This window comes from Danio aesculapii, chromosome 5, assembly GCF_903798145.1.
Source record: "Danio aesculapii chromosome 5, fDanAes4.1, whole genome shotgun sequence".
Lineage (NCBI taxonomy): Eukaryota > Metazoa > Chordata > Actinopteri > Cypriniformes > Danionidae > Danio > Danio aesculapii.
Genome location: NC_079439.1, coordinates 59,431,568 through 59,455,466, shown reverse-complemented (window position 1 = coordinate 59,455,466; position 23,899 = coordinate 59,431,568). Strand labels below are relative to the sequence as shown.

The following is a 23,899-nucleotide window of genomic DNA, read 5'->3' as shown; positions in this document are numbered from 1 at the left end:
ATACAATAAACAATCAGGATGTAAAGTAAAAACAAGATCCCCACACATACATTTGCATATTAGCATCCCCCCTTACACAAACATAGCCATTCAATGACTCACAAACATGCCATCATAATGCAAGGTTTGCATGAATGCATGTACTGTACACATGCACATGAGTGTGTTTATGTGTGTGTGTGTGTGTGTGCTCGCGTGTGTGTGTGTCCAGTACGGCATTGTCCGACTCAGAAGGAATGGCTGGACTCTGAGTTGGGGGACGTGCTCAGACTGAACAAATCATGGTAATTGTTTTGGGAAGACTGTGAAAGTTAGACCCAAGATGAAGGCAGAGAAGGGAGCTTTCTCTTGGGCATCAGCCACTTCTGCAGCCCCTCTCCTCTTCAGTCTTGCTGTTCTCATTCACTCAGGTAAGAGGAACAAATCAAAGTTTTTCTTAATTAAAATTTCCAATCTGTTGGCCCCGACCAAGAGCGTTTGGCATACACTCTCTGGTACTTGTTATTTTTTTATTGTCTGTTCATTGTCATATTGTCTGTTCTTCATTGTTATATGTCAAGTTCTAGGGAGGTTGTTATGAGTAGAAACTAGTAAATAAATATTCCATATTACAGTACATGTTAATATAAAATATTATATATATATATATATATATATATATATATATATATATATATATATATATATATATATATATATATATATATATATATATATATATATATATATATATATATATGTGGATTTAAGACACTTTTTACGTGACACATTTAAGTTGTGAACTTCATAGCACAAGATATCAAATCAAGCCCTAAAGATTTCTAATGAACAGGCATCATTTTTTAGAGCTTTTCTGATTTTTAAAACATTAGCGTATAGGCATAACGTTTTCAGATCTTTGACCAGCATTCTAGGAAGATTGATTCAAAGTTATAAGCTAACCTCCAGTTACGTTAATAGTGTTCTGTGTTTTAATTTTAATTTTTTACATTCTATATTTTTCATTCTGTAATGAAGTGTTTGAACTATTTATGTTTTCAAACATGTTTTAATATTTTAAATGTTCCTTCTTATAGAAGGTTTAGAGAATATACAGAAATGAAGTTGTGCTAATGGAAGTAGCAAATGTTCTTAGAACAGAATTCAGTAAATGGTGTCAGTGACTATATTTTCACTTTTCAAATGAATAACCAATTTTCTGTTGTCTAATCATTTAAAATTCAACAGACTTCTAAATAAATGGCAGATGTTTGATATTTGGTTATAAAATACAATGGCAGTAATATATTTTAAGTGACATTAAAATGCTTGGAATATTGTAACATGACTCCCAATGAATAAATGAATGAATGGGTCAAATATGTTTTTGGTGTTGTAAAATTGTAAAAATGAAACAGCATGCTTACTATACACTGTATACACTATACATTTTGTTGAATCAGATAAAGTTTTGTAGTTATCTCAACTTAAATCAGTCAAACAGGCTATAAGAATTACATGAAAATTTGTATAACTAAAAAAAGTGATTTAATCAGTATCAAATCAGTTAATCCCTGATATACTTACTAAATTAAGTTAAAGTAACATAAAAGCATTTGTTGTCATGACTTTCTGTCATATATATATGTATGTATGTAGTGTACTTATTCTGGCGTTTATGTATTAAAATACATTCAAGAATGAGTAATAATTAACTGCATATTATATTTTAAAGGTGCAGTATGTAATTTTGACACCCAGTGGTTGAACTAGGTATTGCACTCCTGAATCAAAACAAACGCAAGCACAGGTTGCCAGATTGAGGACAAGAGCAAGTGATTTAAACAGTGTTCTAAATGAAAGCAACAGCACCCGATTATCCTTATATTAAATATAAGGAATATTTTCCATATTAATTTTTGTCCTAACCAACTCCTGGGGTCGTTCTTCATACCTCGCTTAAATGATACAAGATAATTTGGCAGATCCTGGATCTTTTAATCTTGATAACTGATCTCTGGCTAATTTGGTTCTTCAAACAAGTTGGCGAATCAGATTAAAATGTCTGGATGAACTGATCAGATCGCTGCATGTGTTGTGAAGGAGATCTATCGATCCTCGAAATCAGCAATGCAACGATTGGCTGACGGCACAGCAGCGTAATGACATAATTTGATTAATATTCAATTATCTATGTGAGCAAAATTACATAAAATTAGCAGTAAACAGTTTGTTAAATATGGTAGGCAATAACTTTACACATTTGTTGTGAGCTGTAGGCTTTACATTTTCATGTGTTAAGAGTATTCATCATGTATTTCAATGCATATCAATGTATTTAGTTCTACATTTAGAGAAGATTTTCTTTATTATAGTAGCCTAGGCCTACTCGTTCATTCATTCATTCATTTTCTTTTCGGCTTAGTCCCTTTATTAATCCGGGGTCACCACAGCGGAATGAACCATCAATTTATCCAGCACATGTTTTATGCAGCGGATGCCCTTCCAGCTGCAAACCAGTATCATCATACTGTAGATTTTACAATGATTTACAGAAGACACATACTTAAATGTAAATCAATATAAACCTTGTCAGGCACATTTAGAACAAGAAACATTACAAGAACTAATAAAAGACACAATTTGCTGTGACCCCTCGTTAATAAATGGACTAAGCCGAAACGAGAAACTATGAATGAATAATTAATGAGCCATTAATAACAGAAAAAAATAGGACATGTGGTGATGTATAAAACCCCTTTTGTTTTCATAACCTACTGTAGTATTATACATTGGGCATAATAATGTGTATAATATCTACCTAGGAGTATCCAAGCAGACATTATCAACACAAAAACTTACAAGAAAGACAAAAGATGCATAGACTTTCACTCTACTTCATATTCATATTCACCACATCATGAAAGCCATTCCCATCCTCACGTAGTTTAGAAGCTGTGTTGTGTTGTACAATCAGCCAATGTTGTCATCAACAGAGCCGCAGGAGCCCCGTGTGTCACTTTTCATCTAATCACACTGATTGTTTGTTGCTCTGTGGCATCTTTTCATGCCAGGAAATTGGGCCAAACAATTCAGGCTTTTGTGCTCGTCTCTGGCAGGCCTTTCGCACTGTAAGCAGTTACCAGGGAAATGGGCTTTATTCTGCTGCTTATCAGACAAACACAGAGACAATCTTTCATTTTGTGACCCTAGGAATATTTACAGAGTGAAAGAAAGAATAAATCTCTGAAGTTTTGGCATTTGTTGATATTACTAGCAGGGGTAAAGAATACTTGAGTTTTGTACTAGTACAATAATATAATTTTAGAAACAGAAAAAAAAAATGAAAATACAGACTTTTTTAATGTGCATAGCTGTAAATGAGGGTAAAGTTTCTTTAGGTGCTGTATTTGCTATAGTTATTTTATTTTTTTCATACAGACTGACTGCACTTATAGATGTGTTTTGCTTGTGCCGTTGCATTGTATTGTTTTTAACCCTAAATTTCTGTATGTCTGCCAAACAAAATATTTTACGCCTTTTATTGCATTATAAGATAAACCTGTAATGTAGGCAGTGGTGGAACGGGTACTGAAACGTAAAAGTATTATTATTTGCCCAAAAATGTAGTGCAAGTAGAGAAAGTATCTGTAGTAAATATTACTCAAAGTAAAAACTAGACCTTTTAAAAGTACTCAAGAGTAGTGAGTATTACGCTGTGAAAAGCTGATGCATTTACATGTCATTTGTGGATGTGTGTAAACGTAACATTCTGTAGTGCATTTAGTTATTGCCCAGCAGGCACACAATGTCATAAGACATTAATAATAGGTTTGATTTAGGTTGTGATGTCAGGTGACCAAAATTCAATGTCTAGCCAGCATCCAAGGACAATGTTATTTTGATGTGTAATAAAATCAAATGACATTGATATTAGGTTAATTTTAGGTAGTGTTGACAAAATGACCAAAATTCAACGTAAAACCAACATCATATTGGCGTCAAATACTGACATTTATTCGTTCAACCAAAATCCAACGTCTGATAGACGTCATAGTGGTAGCATCCACACAACGTCAAGCTGTAACATCGTTAGACGTTGATATTTGGTTTCTTTTGGGTTGGACGTTGGACATTGATGTCAGCCTGATGTTGACTTCTGACGTCAACCCGATTGTGATTTCCAAACAAAATGTAACGTGCCCACAGCGTTGGGGTACAACATCAATTTGACGTCATGTTGACATTTTGTGCCTCCTGGGTGTTTAAGGCCATTTCGGTCATCATACAGTAAACATTCATAATCTTCTCATCAGTGACATGCATCTAAACATGTTCTGGGTCAATGCATGTAAAGATTTTGGACATCTAATGTTTCCTAACAGTTTGCTGCAATTATAAAATCACCCATGTCTTGAAGTAGTTCATTATGATGTGATTTACCTTCTATGTGCGATTTGATTGGACAGGAATCACAGGACTGATTTTTCTAATCCTAATAGACAAGAAAAAAATAAAGTAGTGACTGCAGGTTGAAGGAAAGTAGTGGAGTAAAAGTACCAATACAGCACTAATAATGTACTGTAGTTAAAGTAAAAGTACTCATTTTTAAAGCTACTTAATAATTTACAATCCTGAGAAAAACTACTCAGAGTAGTTTGAGTTTTTGTAATTTGTTACTTTACACCACTGAAGGTAGGACGCTAGACAATAGAGTTGAGGATTCATGTGCAGTATTTATTTAAAGGTGCAGTAAGTTTGACACCCAGTGGTTGAACTAGGCATTACGTTCCTGCATCAAAACAAACGCAAGCACAGGTTGCCAGATTGAGGATTGAGTCTGACAATCGAGCCTAAAGGCTGATTTAATCGTGTTCTAAATTAAAGCAATGGCACGAGATAGAGGGAATATTTTCCATATTAAAAGGAGTTTTTGTCCTAACCAACACTTCAAATTGATATATTAGAAGCCGCTTCTATTTCTCGCAGCTGAACAACAGAAAACTGACAATGATGACCTCACCTCATGTGCTTTATTCAGTGTTAAATTCTAACAATGTGAGTTTGAATGCCATTTCACATGACATTTATTGCCATAATACCGAAAGCAGCAGCAGATAGTTCACCTCAGATCTTGAAAATAAAATAAACTGCTTGAAATTGAACTTTTTGAACTGTGACTCAGTGCAAGCCAACACATATCAGTGATTCAGCATGTACATTTAATAATGTTAAAGAGGTTTAATATGTATTAATTAATCTTACCATTTTGTGTGTGAGTGCATATTCCGTGCTTTTGAATGGCAAATTCAATTGGTCGTTTTTAGTCTGGTGCACACAGCCAAATTGCTTATCACTACAAATCTCATTACATACAGTACCGTACTGTGCCCACTATAATAATGGATACCTAACTTTTTAATGCTCATTTAGGACAAAATTAGTTGTGTTTGAAAAAAACCCCACCAAGATCGCCATCTTTAGATATTTTTATTATTAGTTATGTGTATACATCTGTTCAAACATGCACCCAAAACCCAGACTATTGCTCCGTTTCAAATCGTGTGTACAGAATCTGTTTGGGAAACAGTGTCTATTTATCACTATGGCCGCGCCAGCTGACCATAGCACCGATATATGACCATTTTGAAGGTTGCATAAGAGGGGCGATGGCACCTGTAATGAAAAGGAATCCCGCCGTTTTTATATTTATTTCAAAGAGTTTTCATGCCTAAATAAAACAAAAGCACAGAACAGATTCACATTTAAGAGCAAGGGGCGGCCCCTGGTGGTTCGGCGGTATGGGTTGCGTATAGGGAGGATTGGCTCTTTAATGTTTATTGCCACCCTTCAGAGAAAGACTGAAAATAAGGGAGAAATACCTTTACGGGATGATAGCAGGATAGAACTGTAAAATACGGGAGAATGCCAGGGAAAACGGGAGCATTGACAGGTATGACCAAAAGTTTATGCTCGTAATATTTTTTTGCTAATTAATAACCTCATGTGGAACTCTGAATCTGCATCTCATTTCTGAGTCTGCTACTGTCCACCGGAGGTCGCATTTCAGTTATGGGCGCATGCTTTGAGAGCCTATCTAAATGAATAAAAGAAATATGCAGTTTTCCACCAAGGCAAACCAAGGTGCTGAAATATAAAAGGCTAAACTGGCATTGGGCAGGTTAAAAGGACCAAAACAAAGACAGACATTCCGGCACAGAAAACATATTTTCCAAGCAGAATATCTGACTTCAGCATTGTTTTCCAGATAAACAAAAATGTTCACTTAGCATGTTTCTTAAATATCTGCAAACATATTGTATTTTTATGCTTTAGAAGAGTCAAAAACTTACATACAGCATCTTTAACAGAGATTGGTCAAACAAGCAATGGTCAACAGGTACAAACTGGAGCACACAGACGTTCCAAAAAGTATAGTCAAAAGCAGGCAAGAGATCTGTGCAGGGGGGGCAAACAGGATAAACAATAAACCGGACAAAAACACGGGAAGGCTAGACAAGAAATAACGCTTTGAAATGCTTACAGAAATAAAGACTCAGCAATGTGTGTGTGAATTTATTTTTTTTTTTTTTGAGATGTGAATATATAGTCCAGATAATCAGTCCATGATGAGTTACCAGCTGTGTGTGTGTGTGTCAGTGTACGGATGACTGTCAGCTGTGGCAGGAGTGATTACAGCAATGAATTCTGGCAATTGTAGTTCATGTAGTAGCAGAATTGTAGTCCAGGTGATAATGCATGTTTTTTCAGCAATCTGCAAAGCCTAGATCGCTGGTGATCATGACAATACAAAAATCTTCTCTTTCGTTTTTATTGTTGCTAGATAAAAAATAGGCAGATGTGAAATGTCTTTCAGTTAACAAGATATTGCATCAATATTTCAGTGGGGAAAGAGTTACAAAATATTATTAAATCTTAATACGCTTAATACAATTTAAAGCTGTAGTTTTTTACTTTTTGGCAATTTCTTTAGTGTCACAGCAACTGTTTGTCTTGGAAAGCCAAAACTTGAATGAATTAAAGCCAACTTTGCCTGATACACAGCTGAAACATCTGCACGTGTAATAATATACAATCAAATTATATTTTATACAAAGGCAAATGTCCACAGGGACAGACAGAGTCTAGTTAAAGGGATACTTTCTTTTCTCTATTTTCTTTCTTCTGTTAAACACGAAAGAAGATATTTTGAAGAAAGCTGAAAACTTGTAACCAATGAATTTCAAAGTAGGAAAAACAAATACAACTGTGACAACTTTTAATTAATGGTAACATGCTTTTAGTTTTCTTTAAAATATATTCTTTTGTGTTTAACAGAAGAGAAAAAAACAGGTTGTGACAAGTGAAGGGTGAGTAAATGATGACAGAATATACATTTTGTGGTGAACTATGCCTTTAAAATGGTTAAAAGACAACTGGAAAACATTTTCAATTACTGTAGCAACAATATTTTGATTAATTACAATAGTAAAATGTAACTTGAATATGTTTAAGTGTATATTCTTTACTGGACACACAGATTGTCATGCCATGTATGTGTGTGGCTGGAAAATCAGAGAGAAGTGGCCTAGTCTGACGTTATAAAGCTGTTTACTTAAACAAGCGCTCTATTGTGACAAGTGATGTAGGAACATGTTAACTGTCCCTGTACTGACAGTTATGATAAAACTGGCTATGCTAAATTGAAACAATAGCTTTGACACACAGTAACTTGGCATATTAAAAGCTAAGAAAACACTCATGAAATGTCCAATGCGAACAGTTTCAACAGTTATACTGTTAAGACAACTCAACTTAAAACTGTAGGGCCATTTGCTCAAGTCAAGTGCAGTACTTGGGTTAAAAGTTGAGTCAACTCAAAAAACCTGTGCCCTATACAAGCAAGTTGCCCTACATTTTTTTAAGAAATGTTAAATGGATTATTATAAACCTGCTGGTTATTAAACAATAAAAACCATCCAAAAAGTTCTATAGTTTCTATTACAATCAAAATAGAAGAAGAAAAAAAAACATCTCAAGCCATACCGTTTCAACAAATAAAATCAGCATCTTTTAATGATTTCTGGTGTGTTCTGGGACATATTTTATTAGGATTTATTGGTTTTTAACATGCTACTAATACAAGGGGGAAAAAAATATTTGTAAAAACAAAACCTACACACAGTATTTATTACAAACGTTACGTTAAAATCATTACAAATTAAAGATTGCTATTGTTTTACCAGCAGGGAAACAAAAAATGTTCTACCGTATATTAAAAATCTACTTTAGACTGCAGTCATAAGTTATTACTCAATAATCTAATCAATTGTGATTTTCAGCTTGATGCAGGTTTTGTGGAGCATTTGGTCAAAAGAGACATTATATTGTAACAGACTGTACATAGTTTGTTTCTGGTGCAGTGCCAAACTGTGTTGAGTGATATGAAAAGGCAAATTTGAAAAAGAACAAATTTGAAGAAAAAAAAGTAAAAAAACAAAGAAAGTTGGTTAGTCAAGAAATTCTTGGTTAGTGTCACCTACCACCATGTAATCCATAGTATGGCATAGAATCTCAGAACCTGAAAACAGCACTTATGAACAGAATTCCTTATGATAGTCTAAATTCAAAAAGCATGCACTTATCTAAATCCCATAACTAGACCTTCCAGTAAAAAGATCCAGAAGTAAAAATGACATTAATTCCTCTATTAAGTATTGATGTTGATTTTTAACAATTGAAGATGAACCTGAGCTCTGGCATTGATAATTGATTATGAATTATTTTTAGTATAGTCGCATTAATTCAAATACATTTTAAAGCAGCCATGTTTTATTTCCTAAATTTGTGCAGAGAAAAACTACATTACCCTTCTTGCTGTACTGTAAATCTCATCGATTTGCAGCAATCTAAATGCACCAAATGAGATCTTCAGCTCTGGGCACCTCCATATAGGTGTATTTTGGAACATACTTTAAATAGTCCGCATCAGTTAAAAAATTTCTCCATTGTTTTCTATTTAATTTTACAGTTTGCAAGTGGGATTTGTGGGATTGTGGTCTGTAAACCTATGGAGTATGCGGTTTTGTTTTTGCCTGATTTGCATATAGTTTTCAACTTATCAAACTTATTTAATTAAATGTAATAATTCACTCCCAGATTCACAAATAAAAGGTCTGTAGCTTCTGAAAAAAAAAATTCCTGAATTCCTATTTAGAAATGTCATCAATTTACACATCTAATTAGCATCTGTCATACATTATGTAACTATGTAATTTATAATTCCTAGTGTCCTACAGTGCACTTACTACAGTTTCATTCCTCCTAGAGGAGCTTGAGGTGAAGTGTATTTCTCAAAAGCATAATTACATGGGTCAGTCGTTGTTTACAGTTTTTACACAAACTTTTTTGTTGCATATGCACTGGACTCATTTCACACAATCTACTTTTTGTGCTCAAATAAATCACTCATACTATATGTTTTGTCTATTCATTTACAATTAGAAAAAAAAGTGGTATGTGAAACTACTAAAATAGTTGTTAGAAACCTTCAGTACACTTGGTCATCAGACTGCTTCTCCACAAACAAGCAGAGGGAGAAATTACAAGACATTTTCTCAGAAAAATAATTCCAGAAATTTTATTTTGCATGATATGGCCATCAAATTGAAAACATATACTCAGTAGATGTGTGGCTTTTGACCTATTTCTTTTCTGTATTAGGGTTGTTGCGATACCATTACCCATCTTACGATACTATACCAGTTGAAGTACCACGATAGCAAGTATTATTGCGATACTGCAGTTCATAACTCAAATTATTTAAAAAAAATGGTCAGAAATACTATATTTTATGTTATAATAGGCCTACTTGAATTAATTAATTAATTCATGAGTCCCTTATTATCGAAAATAGTATTATTTGCACGTCACTTAACCTTAAATGTATTCATTCTTTTTGTTTATTTTGTAGATAACTGACCAACAAAAATACATTAAAATAAAGATACAAATTACACCAAATGAAATTTGTCCAACAAAATTAGACTGTATGAAGTGGTCAAAAATTGTTTCAATGTATCCTGTTGCTATTTTTTCATCTATTTTTTTTCAGTCTTATCAGGTAACAATCCAAAGTAATTTAAAATTTCACTTTGTGAGTTGTTCTTTTCAATAAATTGTCACGGTTGTTGTAGCTGCTAAATCATGTTGACAGTAACAGAAATGAACCGATGTGCATTCGAACTGAAGCGTCAGAAAACGTGCAATAGGGTACCCTAATTCTACAGTTTTGCCCTCTTAAAGGGCTCCACAGACTGTTAAAATAAAATGGTCTATTGTTGCACAAATGTGTGAGCATTTTAGTGACTTTTCCACTAAATGTTTAGTATGGTGAACTTTTTACTGTATAATTTATTTATTTTTTTCGTTTTGAGCGTTATAATCTTTATATTATGGATAGTAAATCCTGAAGTGTCTTCCTTCCAAAAATACAAGAACTGTTATTGTAGACCAAATTGTTCAGGAACGGTTACTGTTTTCGTTTGGGAAGGTAATTTTTGTGAAAGTGCTTCTGACGGTGAGGGAGAGAAGGACACCAATATAGTCTCGGAACACTTTTTACAGAGATCTCATTTTGCATGCTTTCTTCATCAAATTCGAAATGAAAACCAAGACAATTGAAGACAATTGGCTTTCAAGGAATATATTTTTTCTAGGTTACTACATCATTGTTTTCTTTTGTTTGTATATAGACAAATTGAACACAGTACAATTTTTCTTTCTCATTACTTCATAACGTATAACTTTTCATATTTTTTAGTATGAAACTTTCTAGATGTGACTTCTTTCGAAGTGACTTCTTTCCATTCATTCATTTTCTTTTCGGCTTAGTCCCTTTATTAATCAGGGGTTGCCACAGCGGAATGAACTGCCACCTTATCCAGCATATATTTTACACAGTGCATGCCCTTCCAGCTGTAGTCTTCTTTCCAGTGATACCTAATTTATGTTTGTAGCTCACTGGAGTCAACTGTTACTATTTAAAGTCAGGTAGGTGTAAATCCCCAAAAGTGAGTTCTGGCTAACAGGGTTTAATATAGTGCATTTTTTATCAATTATACTCAAATCAAAAACGGGTAAGAAAATGACTCAGACACTCAAATAATGTCATGTTTATCATTAAGTTTTTGCAACTATTTGATTTGAAAATAAATTGATTGGAATTGTTGAGAAAGAAGATAAATTGTTGAAGAATGATAGTAACCAATGTACTATGGGAACCAGAATTTACTGTCAATCGCTTGGTTTCCAGCATTCTTCAAAAAAATCTTTAGCAGTTGGCGCCAATGGTGTAGTGGTTAGTGCTTCTCTGCAGTTAGTGCAGAAGAAAAAAAAATCATATAGGTTTGGAACAATGTCAGGGTGAATAAACAGTGACAGAATGTCCATTTTTTTGTGAGTTTAAAATAAATTGTTTAGTTAAAGATTGACAAGGCTGTAAAAGGGCTAGCTGTGATATAACCAATATTCAGTAATAGTTCAATTAAAACTAAATAAATTTACTGAAATTAAATGATAAATAAAATGTCTAAATCTGATAACTGATCATTTAAAATACATTCATTTTTATTACCACAAAACTATCTGTTTAACAATTGACATAAAATATTGAAATAGCTATATGAAATTAAAACACAAATCTTACATTTATTATTGAATACATTAAATATTGTTTGAGTGTCCACAACAGTTCAGATAATGACAGTTTAGAAGCTTATTTGATAATTATGTCACTGGTGCTGACTTTCCCGTTTTGATAACCTTGTTTTGCCCTTAAAACTACAGTCAGTTTTATTAAAGTCAATGAAACATTATCAGTGAAAATGTATAGTTGTTTTGACCTAATCACATATGCACTTATAGTTTCCTTTCTGAGACAAAATTTATGGGAACAGAATTTTTAAATACAATATGTAACTTAATTTACTGAGGCTTGCAATGGTTAACTGGTATTTGAGACATTATTTAATGGCAAAAAAGCAAAATCGTGCCTCTGATGTTAAAGGGACAGTTCATACAAAAATTTAAATTCCGTCGTCACACTCCCTCCGCTTGTTCCACACCGGTTTGACTTACTTTTGTTGAACACAAAAGAAGCTATTTTGAAGAAAGCTGGTGTAGCAAATTAGTTCAAACTGAATTGAAGATTAATTTGAAGGGGGCTTCAAAAGAATCGACTCTTTAAATCCAAACAAACAAATCATCTAGCGAAAAGAATTGACTTCAACTATGTCTATTGCTATTAAAAATAAAAACCAATTTATGTTTAAGCAGGGTAACAAGATCAAAGTTTAAGACATTAGATTCATAAACATGCACAAGCACCTTTCTTTATACAAAATGAAACTTTATTGACTAATCTAGCACAATCTAACACCTAACACAAACACACATTCATGCAGTTGTAGAGTAAGGAAGAAAAATAAGAGTTTGAGAAAGTGTTATAATGAAAAACCTTGGATTTTGAAAAACCATTCCAAGCCAATCAAAAATAATCATTTTAACCCTTCTATGGTTTGTTAGGGTTACATTTAATTTACACCAGTTCAGTGGTAATCTGGAAGCATTACTTGCATTCCTTTTGTGATGTGAAGAACTCCCTCTGTTGAGCTTGGTTCCCAGGTGGTTAGCTGGCGGTCATTTCTTGGTCCTGTGAGGCTTGGAGTGGGGTGGAGTCTGGATTTTCAGTTGAGGCGGCAAAAACTGTAGTCGTGTTGACTTTTGATTTCACAGTTCTCTAAACTTGTGCAGACTCTCGACGGAAAGAAAAGAAAGAATGTTATCGGAGATAGGAACGTCTGAGCTGTGTGGTTAACCCATTTTAGCCAGGGTCCAAGTCTCTTCACTGGACCTGAAGAGAAACTGTGTCGGTTCTCTTCCTGTTCTGGTCTGCTCTGGGTGTTTTCCAGGGTTCTCCCAGGTGCGGCCTTAAGGCTGATTTATACTTATGCATCAAGCGCACGCGTATGCTCGGGCGCAGCCTACGTGTGCAGAGTCCGCAGTTTAATTAACCATGTGTAACAGTTTTTGCTGAATTCATTGCTGCAATCAAAAACGAGTAATGTGTTTGATTCAGCATAGCGTGAACTTACCTGATATAACATGACAACTGCAGAGTCCAGCATTGATAATTAGGTCGTCACTTCATTCAGCTCCCTTTTAGCCAAAGACGTCTGCAGTTGGCATTAAAGCAGTGTGGTGTATGGTAAAAGTTAAGTTTTCTATTTTTGGACTTTGGCATCCTGCCACACAACACAACATGTTTCCTATTGCAGCCTGTCTTTTTTTGCAACCGGGGACCTGTGTGACGTCATGTGTGACGTAGGTTGGTAATTGGTCTATAACGATGGTTTGGTCTGTAGAAAGTTGAAATAAAAATCACCTTAAAGAGGCTAATAATTTTGACCTTAAAATGGTCTCTAAAAAATTAAAAACTGCTTTTATTCTAGTCAAAATAAAACAAATAAGACTTCTCAAGAAGAAAAAATAGTATCAGACATACTGTGAAAATGTCCTTGCTTTGTTTAACATCATTTGAGAAATATTAAAAAAAAAAAAAAAAATCAAAGGGGGGCTAATAATTCTGACTTCAACTGGATATATATATTTTGGTTGAACTAAACCTTTAATACCAATATGTTCTTTAATTTACACAACTGTCAGTAGATTACCAGTGTATTCTTGCACTACTTACAAATCTGAAATGGTCATGTGATGAAATGCTTGTGTCCCAGCATGCGTTCAGGGGGTGAATATCACCAGTCTGGAGACTCTGATCAGAGGGACTGTAGGTGGAGAAGCTTTGCTCTCCGTCCGCTACTCAAGCACCAGTCAGGATTCTCCTGTGATCAAATGGCAGCTGAAGAGGGACAAACCTGTCACAGTGGTCCAGTCCATCGGCACAGAGATCATCGGTAACCTGCGTCCAGAATACAGAGACCGAATCCTGGTGTTTGAGAACGGGACACTGCTGCTCCACAACCTCAGGCTGTCTGATGAGGGCACTTACGAAGTCGAGATCTCCATCACAGATGACACCTTCACTGGAGAGCGTAACATCAATCTGACTGTAGATGGTAAGACTGTAGAGGGATTTTTTTGTATTGACAAAGACATTTTGAAAGAAAAACACATTGTAGAATATCATTTAGAAGTTGTCGTCTTTTATGTGTCTTAAGCTCACTAAGGCTTAATTTATTTCATTAAAATAAAGTTAAATTAATATAATTAATAATAATAATATTCATAGGCCCATATGCTTTCCAATTGTGATAAAGATCAAGAATTAAAGATGGTGGCACGGTGCCTCAGTGATTAGGACTGTCACCTCACCGCAAGAACGTCGTGGGTTCGAGTTCTGGCTGGGCCAGTTGCCGTTTCTGTGTGGAGTTTGCATTTTCTCCCCGTGTTTGCGTGGGTTTCCTCCGGGTGCTCCGGTTTCCCCCACCGTCCAAAAACTTGCGGTACAGGTGAATTGAATAAACTAAATTGGCTGAAGTGTATGAGTGTTTGTGTGAATGTGTGAGTATAGGTGTTTCCCAGTACTGGGTTGCACCTGGAAGGGCATCCGCTGTGTAAAACATATGCTGGAATAGTTGGCAGTTGATTCCACTGTGGCAACCCCTGATAAATAAGGGACTAAGCCGAACAAAAATTAATGAATGAATGGAGTAAGGATGGGAATTTTAAACAATACTTTTTTGATCAATTTCTATCCAATTTAACATTTAAAACTTACAACCACACAGAAAATAATGGGTCCTTGAGCAGTTCCCTAGGGCGGTTGTGGATGTCTTATATAATGCACTGTTACTGTATAAAGAGTCTGTTAAGCCCAGTGTGGTTGTTCTGCTAACTGAGAAGCCCCTGTATAGTCCTTTAAAGCTCCTTGAAGTTTCTCTACCCTTTTTAGGGTAAAATTGCCCCATACCCTCATTCACTGTTGCCTACATTAGTACCAAAAGAAGATAGTAATAGTCCACTTAAAGCAGTGAATGAAAATAAGTGAGTAAATTTGAATTTGGAATGGAGGCTGTTTTGTTTATGCTTTCTTGGATTATATACTCTATTCCTCAAAAGGATTTATATTTTCAACTTCTTGGTTAGACTCTATGATAGTTATTAAACACTTAGCGAACACTATTAATAATGAAACAAAGAATTTTAAAGAGCCCATATTATACATGAAATAGGGTCATATTTAGGTTGTATGGGTCTCCAACAACAGTCTAATATGCATGCAAGGTCAAAAAACACTTTGATGGTCTTATAATCTGCATTTATTTTTACCTAATTATCCCAGCGACTCCCATATGATTCGTTAAGCGATTAATTTGTTCCCAAACCCCTCCTCAGCGCGAAGCTAATCTGCGCTGATTGGACCGATGACAGCCTGCTGCGATTGGTCGACACGGACAAGGCTTCAGCACGAGAGTGAAATGCCCAGCTGCTAATCTACAATATAAAAGTAGTCACAGTACTTACACGCTTCATAGTGGATTTTGGCTGCCAGTGGGTGAATGTAAACACAGACGATGGACTAGAAAATACTGACGACTAACTATTTTATTGAGCAAAAAGTCCAAGAACTGGCGAGGAGGTCACAGTCTTCTTGCTCTTTTCACACACACACATACACACACACACACACACACACACACACACACACACACACACACACGCACACACACACACAGGGCCTGCGCGTCCATAGAGGACCGGCTGAATAGAGAGGGCGCGGCGCGGCGCTCAGTTATATCCGCGAATACCCGTGCGTTACACACACGAGGAGACACAGACACACACACACACAGGGCCGGCGCGTCCATAGAGGAGCGGCGCTCAGTTATATCCGCGAATACCCGTGCGTTACACACACGAGGAGACAATAATATTGAGCTGAAATATTTTGAAACTTGTCCGTTGCATGTGTGTAAACAGCTGACGATCCGTAATAAAAGCGGCACGCATCGCGTTTTCAACGTGGCTTTTCACGCGATATGGGAATATAAAGAGTTAACCTTATACAGCACACGCAGTTACAAGTAACAAAACACAACTGAATACATAATTTGCAAGCTAGAGTAAACGAGGCAATAATTTTAATCGCACTTACTTACACTTGTGAAATGGGGGTAGAAAATGATCCATGATGCACTGATCTATGTTCTGACAGTCTATACTGATCCTTCCTTTAACAAACTGAAGAAGTCTTCTTTAAAAGCATATAGTTTTCAGAAGCACTCAGAACTGCTCAAGGCTGGGCTATATTGCTGATGTTTCATCTTTGATTAGACTGTCCATAATATCCATCTGCACAGCGTGACTTCATTCGACCGGTGTCTCTCTGTGTGTGTCTCTGTGTGTGTGTGAGACTTTTTTTTCTGTTAGTGGGCGGGGCCGCAGGTTTCAAATCTCCCGGGTTTGCGCGCCCAACTACTTGTGTTTCGTAGCTGCGTCATCGCGAAACACCTAATGACTCGTTATCAAGACGACTCGTTTGAAGCACTATGAGTCGACTCTTTTATAGATGAATCAATAGTTTTAAACACTGTACACTTACAGATTTAAGCCTTAGCTGGATATTTCACTTCACTTAGAGCTGTGTGACACACTACATGGAAGGGCATTTTCAAAAACCCATAATATGGGCTCTTTAATTTCTGTCAGGTATACAAACTTCAATTAACTTAAATTATGTTATATTTATTTAGAAACTTATAGAAATTGGATTTCGCTGTGGTTGCCATGTTGTGTGCAGAAATTAAAATTAATTCTAAATGCGAACACTTTTAACGATCTATTTTAATGATCTAGGTGCAAAGTTTAAAGAGCATGGTGCAAAAACTGAATGTCTGAATCCAGTTTTGCTATTTTAATGACAGAAAAATACGCTCTGCGTCTGGCGCATTGTCTAACAGTATTGTGCTTGTTCTCTTAATGAGTTATGGGTGTGTTTTGAGCATAACCTGCATCAAACCAATCAGAGGCTCATCTCTCATTCCCTTTAAGAGTCAGTTGTGTCGCACCATGGTGCATTTGCTATTTACACGGCGGACTTTGTAAGTGGAAAAACGGAACGCTTCACTAGCGAGAAAACAGTTAAACAGACCATCTGCAGCGTGAGGATAAAGAATGAGCCTCCTTCATTTGGCCTCTTTACTTTCTCTTTACTTTACTCCTTTACTTTCGTGGATAAGGAAACAGTGTTGTACTCACTCCACTGAAGACATCCATCAGCCTACATATTTAATTTCGTTTGATAAGCAAAAGATTTGTTGAAAACTATTTCTAAATTCGGTTCTAATTTCCAGCATGTGAATAACTGAACAATAATAACGAAGTGGTCAAATGACTGAGTTATATCCAAAAACACATCCTAATCTTATGCCCCATATGGTCCAAAACCAGACAGGTGGACATATCTAAACTTGTTTTTATTAAAACAAATATAAATATACATATAATAAATAATACTGCTAATACTAATAACATCATAATGCAAATTGTCATGATTAAATTGCAAAAAGCCCCCCGAGATGAGACATGGAGGTAATGGTTTTTATATTTATGTAGAAAATAATAATTTTAGTAGTATTTTAATCCTTAATTTTTTTTTCATATGTAAAGATATTTGTGTATTGCTGTACATCCTGTGTGTATTAAGCAGTGTGTAAGCTTGAACTCACATAGGTGTATAACTAACGCGTCCTGCGCTGGACTTTAGACCAGCTTCAGTTAGTCAATGGCGCAGTCTATCAGTTCCTCCAGTTCTTTAAAATAGCAACGCGCCAACAATGAGCCTTAACACACCTCCTTTTTAGACTGGAACACCCATGAGTCCACAAAGTGGTGCAAGTCGATTTGTTATTTAAACAATGTGGCGCAAAACGTGAAAATTAGAGTTGCGCTAGTTTGAAAATAGCAACAAATTGTGCCAAACAAGTCTTGGGCAATGTAGTTTTTCCTACATAAATTTAAAAAGTCCTTAAAATAAGTTAAATTAATGCAGGACTGGAGTTTTTACTTCTGGAACTCAACTGTTGCACACTTCACACTGAAATTTGCAGGTTTTGTAATTTGTAGTTTGTAGTTTGTAATTTGTAGTTCTCTGAGACATAAACCCTGCCTTCTTTAATTTGATTGGCCATCACAGTAATTTTGTAAATGAAAAACACTGTTAGACGGCTGATGCATCTTTTAAATCTTTATGTCATCTTTACAGCACAGTGTTTCTTAATAGAGTTCAACAGAGCAGTGCAAAAACTTCAAACATTGGAGGTGAAGCAGGGATTTTTCAGCATCTTTTCATACAATCAAAACATTGACCGGTGTAGATATTTCAGAATCATTATCATGCCAATAAATCATGCTAATAAAATTCTTCCTGACTCTTTGGCAGAGCCCATCTCTAAGCCACATGTCTACATGTTGGCCTCCACTGTTCTGGAACTGACGGAGAACTTCACGCTAAACTGCACTCATGACACAGGCACAAAGGCCATCTACAGCTGGGCAAAAGGTGGACATCCATTGCTAAACGAGACGCGTCTGCTGCTGTCCTCAGATCAGAAGGTCCTAACCATCACACGTGTACAGATGTCGGATGATGACGTCTACAGCTGTATGGTGGAGAACCCCATTAGTAGCATGAGAAGTCCAGCAATCAGACTCACCGTTTACAGTAAGAATGGGTCATTTTAACTCTTTTATTATTATTAGGAGTAGTAGTAGTAGTAGTAGTAGTAGCAGTAGTATTTATTGCAACTCAAGCTTATGGAAATTATGTGGTGACATTTTTGGAAAGAATTATGTTAAATTGCTTGCTATTAGATGGCATTCTAAAAATAACTTCTAACATGAGGACAAATTTGCATGAGAGTACAATTCCAAAACTGTGCCGATAAGGTAGAAATTTCTGCTGATGATAAATGCGCAAATTTAAGAACAAAGACATAACATCTAATTCACATATTAAACAATGCAATAACAGTACAAACTAAGGTACAGGGAATTTGCTATGATCTACTATGTTGATTTTGTGTTTTAGCAGTTCATAGGCACAAGTAGAACAGATCGTATGTTGTCTGAGGAAAATAAGATTGTGCCGGTATTATGTGACTCACCCTGTTTGTTCGATGTTGTATTTTAATTCCTGTAGCAAATTCTAAATTACATATTTGACAAACACTCCATACACTTACTGTTCTCTGCAGTGCCTCCTCCTGGCAACAACATGTGTCGCCATTTCAAGCACAACATGTAAAACATGCTTCTTAGGCATTGAATAATGATGCTGTAAATACTGGTAATTTCAGGAGCACAATGTTAATTAATAACCCGTATTGCATGATTGCTTTAATTAACATTCTCTCTTAAAATTTGAAATACTACAAATGAATATTTAGTATAGGTCAAGTGCAAAAATTGCTGTGTCCATGCCTTTTCATAGTTATTCTTCGTTCTGTGTGTTTAGTAATTACCAACAATACTGTTTTAATGCCAAAGAGATATGTTAGTAAATCTGGCCCATAATCTAAACACTTTACTTGTATCAGTTTTCATGTTAGCAATACTTATTTTTTAACTAGTATCCTTTCCATGGAGTTGTATGTATTCCTACTAGCGTTTATTCTTCAGGTACTAGTGTCTTTACAGAAATTCATAAGACTACCATTAATATTAGATAATATAACTCATTCAATACATACTAGCACATAAAGTCTTAAAGGAATAATTCATAGTTCATCTAAAAATAATAATTCTGTCATCATTTACTGAGTACTGACTCTTTACTTGTTTCAAACCTGACAAAAAATATTTTTAAACATTTTGAAACCTGCACCCAATGGCTTTCATATGCATTTGTAATTAATTAATTAATTAATTAATTAATTAATTAATGTGTTTGTTTATTTATTTTCTAAAAGTAAAGTCATTGGTACAGGTTTTTAACTTTCTTCAAAATATTTTATTTTGTTTTCAACAGATGAAAGAAAATAATAAAGGTTTTGAACTAAATATTGAATATAAATTGAAGTAAATGTAGAGTAAATTTTGGTAAGACTTTATTTTGATGGTCCTTATTGCACATTTTGTTGACTAAAAATTGCATTGTAACTACATGTCAATTAATTCTCATTTGAGTATTAGTAGAATGTCTGCTTAACTGACATGTACCTGATTATAAGAAACTTTGCAAGTACATGTCAACTTACACTAACCCTAACCCTAACCCCAACCTAACAATCTACTTATAATCTATTGAGAATTAGTTGGCATATAGATGCAAACTTAAGATGCATGTAGATGTAACTGAAATCCAACAAAACACAATAAAAGGGACCATCAAAATAGAGTGATACCTAAATTTAAAAATTTTGGGAAAAGTATCTCAAGTTTTAAATCTACTGTGGACATTTGGATTAGACATAATACAATTAAGACTAAGAAATAATTACAAAAAATGCTGTATAAATAATAATTTCTAGTTTCTAGAACCTAATGAATAACTAGGCCTGTTCAAAATCTACTTTTCACAACTGAAATGCAAACTAGACAAAACTGTATGATTTATATCTCAATGACAGTTCCCCATAAAAGTCAAAGGCACTGAAATTGGTTACTATATTTAACAATGGAATAGTTATATTGCTTACTGAAATGCACTATAAAAGTGTCATGTAATAAAAGAGTACAAGTAACTACAATCTTTTCAAAATGTACCTAAAGATTATTCACTAGTAAGTAACTAACTTTTTAAACAGCTATTATAAAAATAGTTACTAGTAGCTTGTATATAGATATTGATATGCTTCATAGATTAAATGTTAAAACAGCTTTATACATTTTGCTTAAAAGCATGAAATATTCTTTAAACAGCATGATAAAAAATTTTTTTGAGAAACAGATCAGTCACAGTTTATTTTGATGGTCCGTTTGTTAGGTTGAGGTTAGGGTTAATGTACTTGCAAAGTTTCTATAGTCGGGTAAATGTCTGTTGAAGGATCAGTATCAACAGATATTAAGCAGACAGTCTACTAATACTCAAACGGACCATCAAAATAAAGTGTTACCAACAGATTTATTGCGACCTAATAATAGTTGTTAAATGTGGTATATGTGTGCCGTACAAGTAACTTTATTTTGTTATTACTTATTTTGTCTATTCAGAATGGTGAGATGATTATAATTCTTAGTTTACCTTGAATCATTCAGCTCTAACTAATAATCTGCCCTACAAATATAATTATCTTTGAAGCTAAAAAACTTTCACAAATTAAATGTATGAGTTTTGCTAAAATGTTGGTAAAGGCACATTTTTCCAATGAGCTTGGTAAGCCTTTTTCCTGTGCAACTTTTTAATAACTAAAATGGCTTATAATGTCGTTATGTTTGCAGAAAGGAGCTCCCTTTATATCATACTGTCTACAGTGGGCATCTTCCTCCTCATCACCCTTGTAACTGTGTGTGCTTGCTGGAAACCAACAAAAAAGTATGAATTTTTTATTTACGCCTCATCTATCCTTAAAGTAACCTTATTTGTGTGGATGAACATTTATTAGGCTAACATATAAATGTATAAACAGATCAAAAAGACAGAAGTCCAAATCTATACCAAGAACTATTCCACAAAACCACCACATCAGGTATCATGATGTCAAGCCAGAGGGTATGTAATACATAATTGTGTTGTTACTTCATTTAACATTGATACTATATATATATATATATATATCTCACTGGCCACTTTTTTAGGTACACCTTTCTGGTGCCGAGTTGAACCCACTTTTGCCTTCAAAACTGCCTTAATGCTTCATGGCATAGATTCAACAAAGTACTAGAAATATTCCTCAGAGATTATGCTCCATATTCACATGATAGCTTTACGCAGTTGCTGCAGATTTATCAGCTGCACATCCATAATGCGAACCTCCTGTTTCACTACATCCCAAAGGTGCTCTGTTGGATTGAGCTCTGGTGACTGTGGAGGCCATTTGAGTACAGTGAACTCATTGTCATGTTTAAGAAACCAGTCTGAGATGATTCGTGCTTTATGACATGGTGCGTTATTCTGCTGTAAGTAGTCATCAGAAAATGGGTACGCTGTGGTCACAAAGGGATGGACATGGTCAGCAACAATACTCAGGTAGGCTGTGGCATTGACACGATACTCAATTGGTACTAATGAGCCCAAAGGTTAGCAAAACAAAATATCCCCCACACATTACACCACCACCAGCAGCCTGAACCTCTGATATAAGGCAGGATGGATCCATCCTTTCATGTTGTTGTCTTTCACGTCAATTTCTGACTCTACAATCCGAATGTCACAGCAGAAATCGAGACTCATCAGATCAGACAATGTTTTTCCAATCTTCTGTAGTCCAATTTTGGTGAGCCTGTGTGAATTGTAGCCTCAGTTTACTGTTCTTAGCTGACAGGCGTGGCACCCAGTGTGGTCTTCTGCTGCTGTAGCCCATCCACCTCAAGGTTAGGCGTATTGTGCGTTCAGAGATGCTCTTCTGTATACCTCGGTTGTAATGTGTGGTTATTTGCGTTACTGTTGTCTTTCTATCACCTCGAACCAGTCTGGCCATTCTCCTCTGACATCTGGCATCAAAAAGGCATTTGTGCCCACAGAACCCTCACTGGATATTTTCTCTTTTTTGGGCAATTGGGTAAACCCTAGAGATGGTTGTGCATGAAAATCCCAGTAGATGACCAGTTTCTGAAATACTCAGACCAGCCCATCTGGCACCAACAACCATGCCATGTTCAAAGTCACTTAAATCACCTTTCTTCCCAATTCTGATGCTCAGTTTGAACTGCAGCAGATCGTGTTGACATGCAGATCAGACCATGTTGACATGCCTAAATGCATTGAGTTGCTGCTGTGTGATTGGCTAATTAGAAATGTGCGTTAAAAGAGCAGTTGGACAGGTGTGCCTTATAAAGTGGCCGGTGAGTGATTATTTATATTATATTGTATTATATTATATTATATTATATTATATTATATTATATTATATTATATTATATTATATTATATTATATTATATTATATTATATTATATTATACATTATTTTACTATGATAGTGTCATTTTAATTTCAATAATTGCATAATAAACAATAGTTTAATTGTATAAAATAATTGTATATTGTTTCTCTATATATTACAAATGGATTTTGTTATATTATTTTATACCTATGTAATTGTTAATTTTTGTTTCAAGAAGATGCCATCCCCATAATGACTGACCATGAACGCAGGAATCCTGTATCGCTCTACATTTTGAAAGAGAAGGTATTATGACATCATTATTTAATTGCATCTCTCCCATCACACCAGCTTTCTGTTTAAAAATAGCCTTTAGAGTGGATGAGTGCTCCATTTCCTCAGTAGAGCTGTCTGTGAGTCAGAGAGCAAAGGCCAAACCTGCAACCACATGACTGCTTCACATATTAATATTCATGTTTTACCACATATTCTAATACACAGAACAAACTATGAGATGATCATGTTTATGTGTTATAGTCTTGTTGGCAATGATTTTGATTACACCCTGCAATTTTATTAAGTAAACTGAATTTACACAGAAGGAATGTGTAAGTCTAGGGGGACAATATGAAATGTTTAATAAGGTTACTTTAATTTACACCCTGTAAATGTTATATTTACCTTATATTTACCTTGGAACTAAGGAATAACAAGCACTTTAATTTAACTTAATAAAAGTTATACCTACCATGTAAGATATGTTTATTAGATGAGAAACAATGGGATAACACTTGAATGTACACAGTAAAAACATGGAACCTTATTCCAGCAGAAATTACTATATACTATTATATTT

The 23,899-nt window shown here is 35.0% G+C and overlaps 1 protein-coding gene across 2 annotated transcripts in view; it reads left to right on the top strand.

Annotated features, from left to right (window-relative positions):
- Positions 1-266: 266 nt before the first annotated feature.
- The window catches only part of hepacamb (hepatic and glial cell adhesion molecule b), a 29,234-nt gene continuing 5,601 nt past the window's right edge, over positions 267-23,899 (top strand). The window contains exons 1-6 of one of the 2 annotated variants that reach the window (XM_056458571.1): positions 267-410; positions 13,776-14,117; positions 18,443-18,724; positions 21,442-21,535; positions 21,630-21,712; positions 23,282-23,349. In XM_056458571.1, coding sequence (XP_056314546.1) covers positions 323-410; positions 13,776-14,117; positions 18,443-18,724; positions 21,442-21,535; positions 21,630-21,712; positions 23,282-23,349 — 957 coding nt within the window. In that variant the 5' untranslated portion in view covers positions 267-322. Of the gene's footprint in view, positions 411-13,775; positions 14,118-18,442; positions 18,725-21,441; positions 21,536-21,629; positions 21,713-23,278; positions 23,350-23,899 lie in introns of both variants that reach the window. The other variant, XM_056458570.1, reaches the window with a different exon arrangement.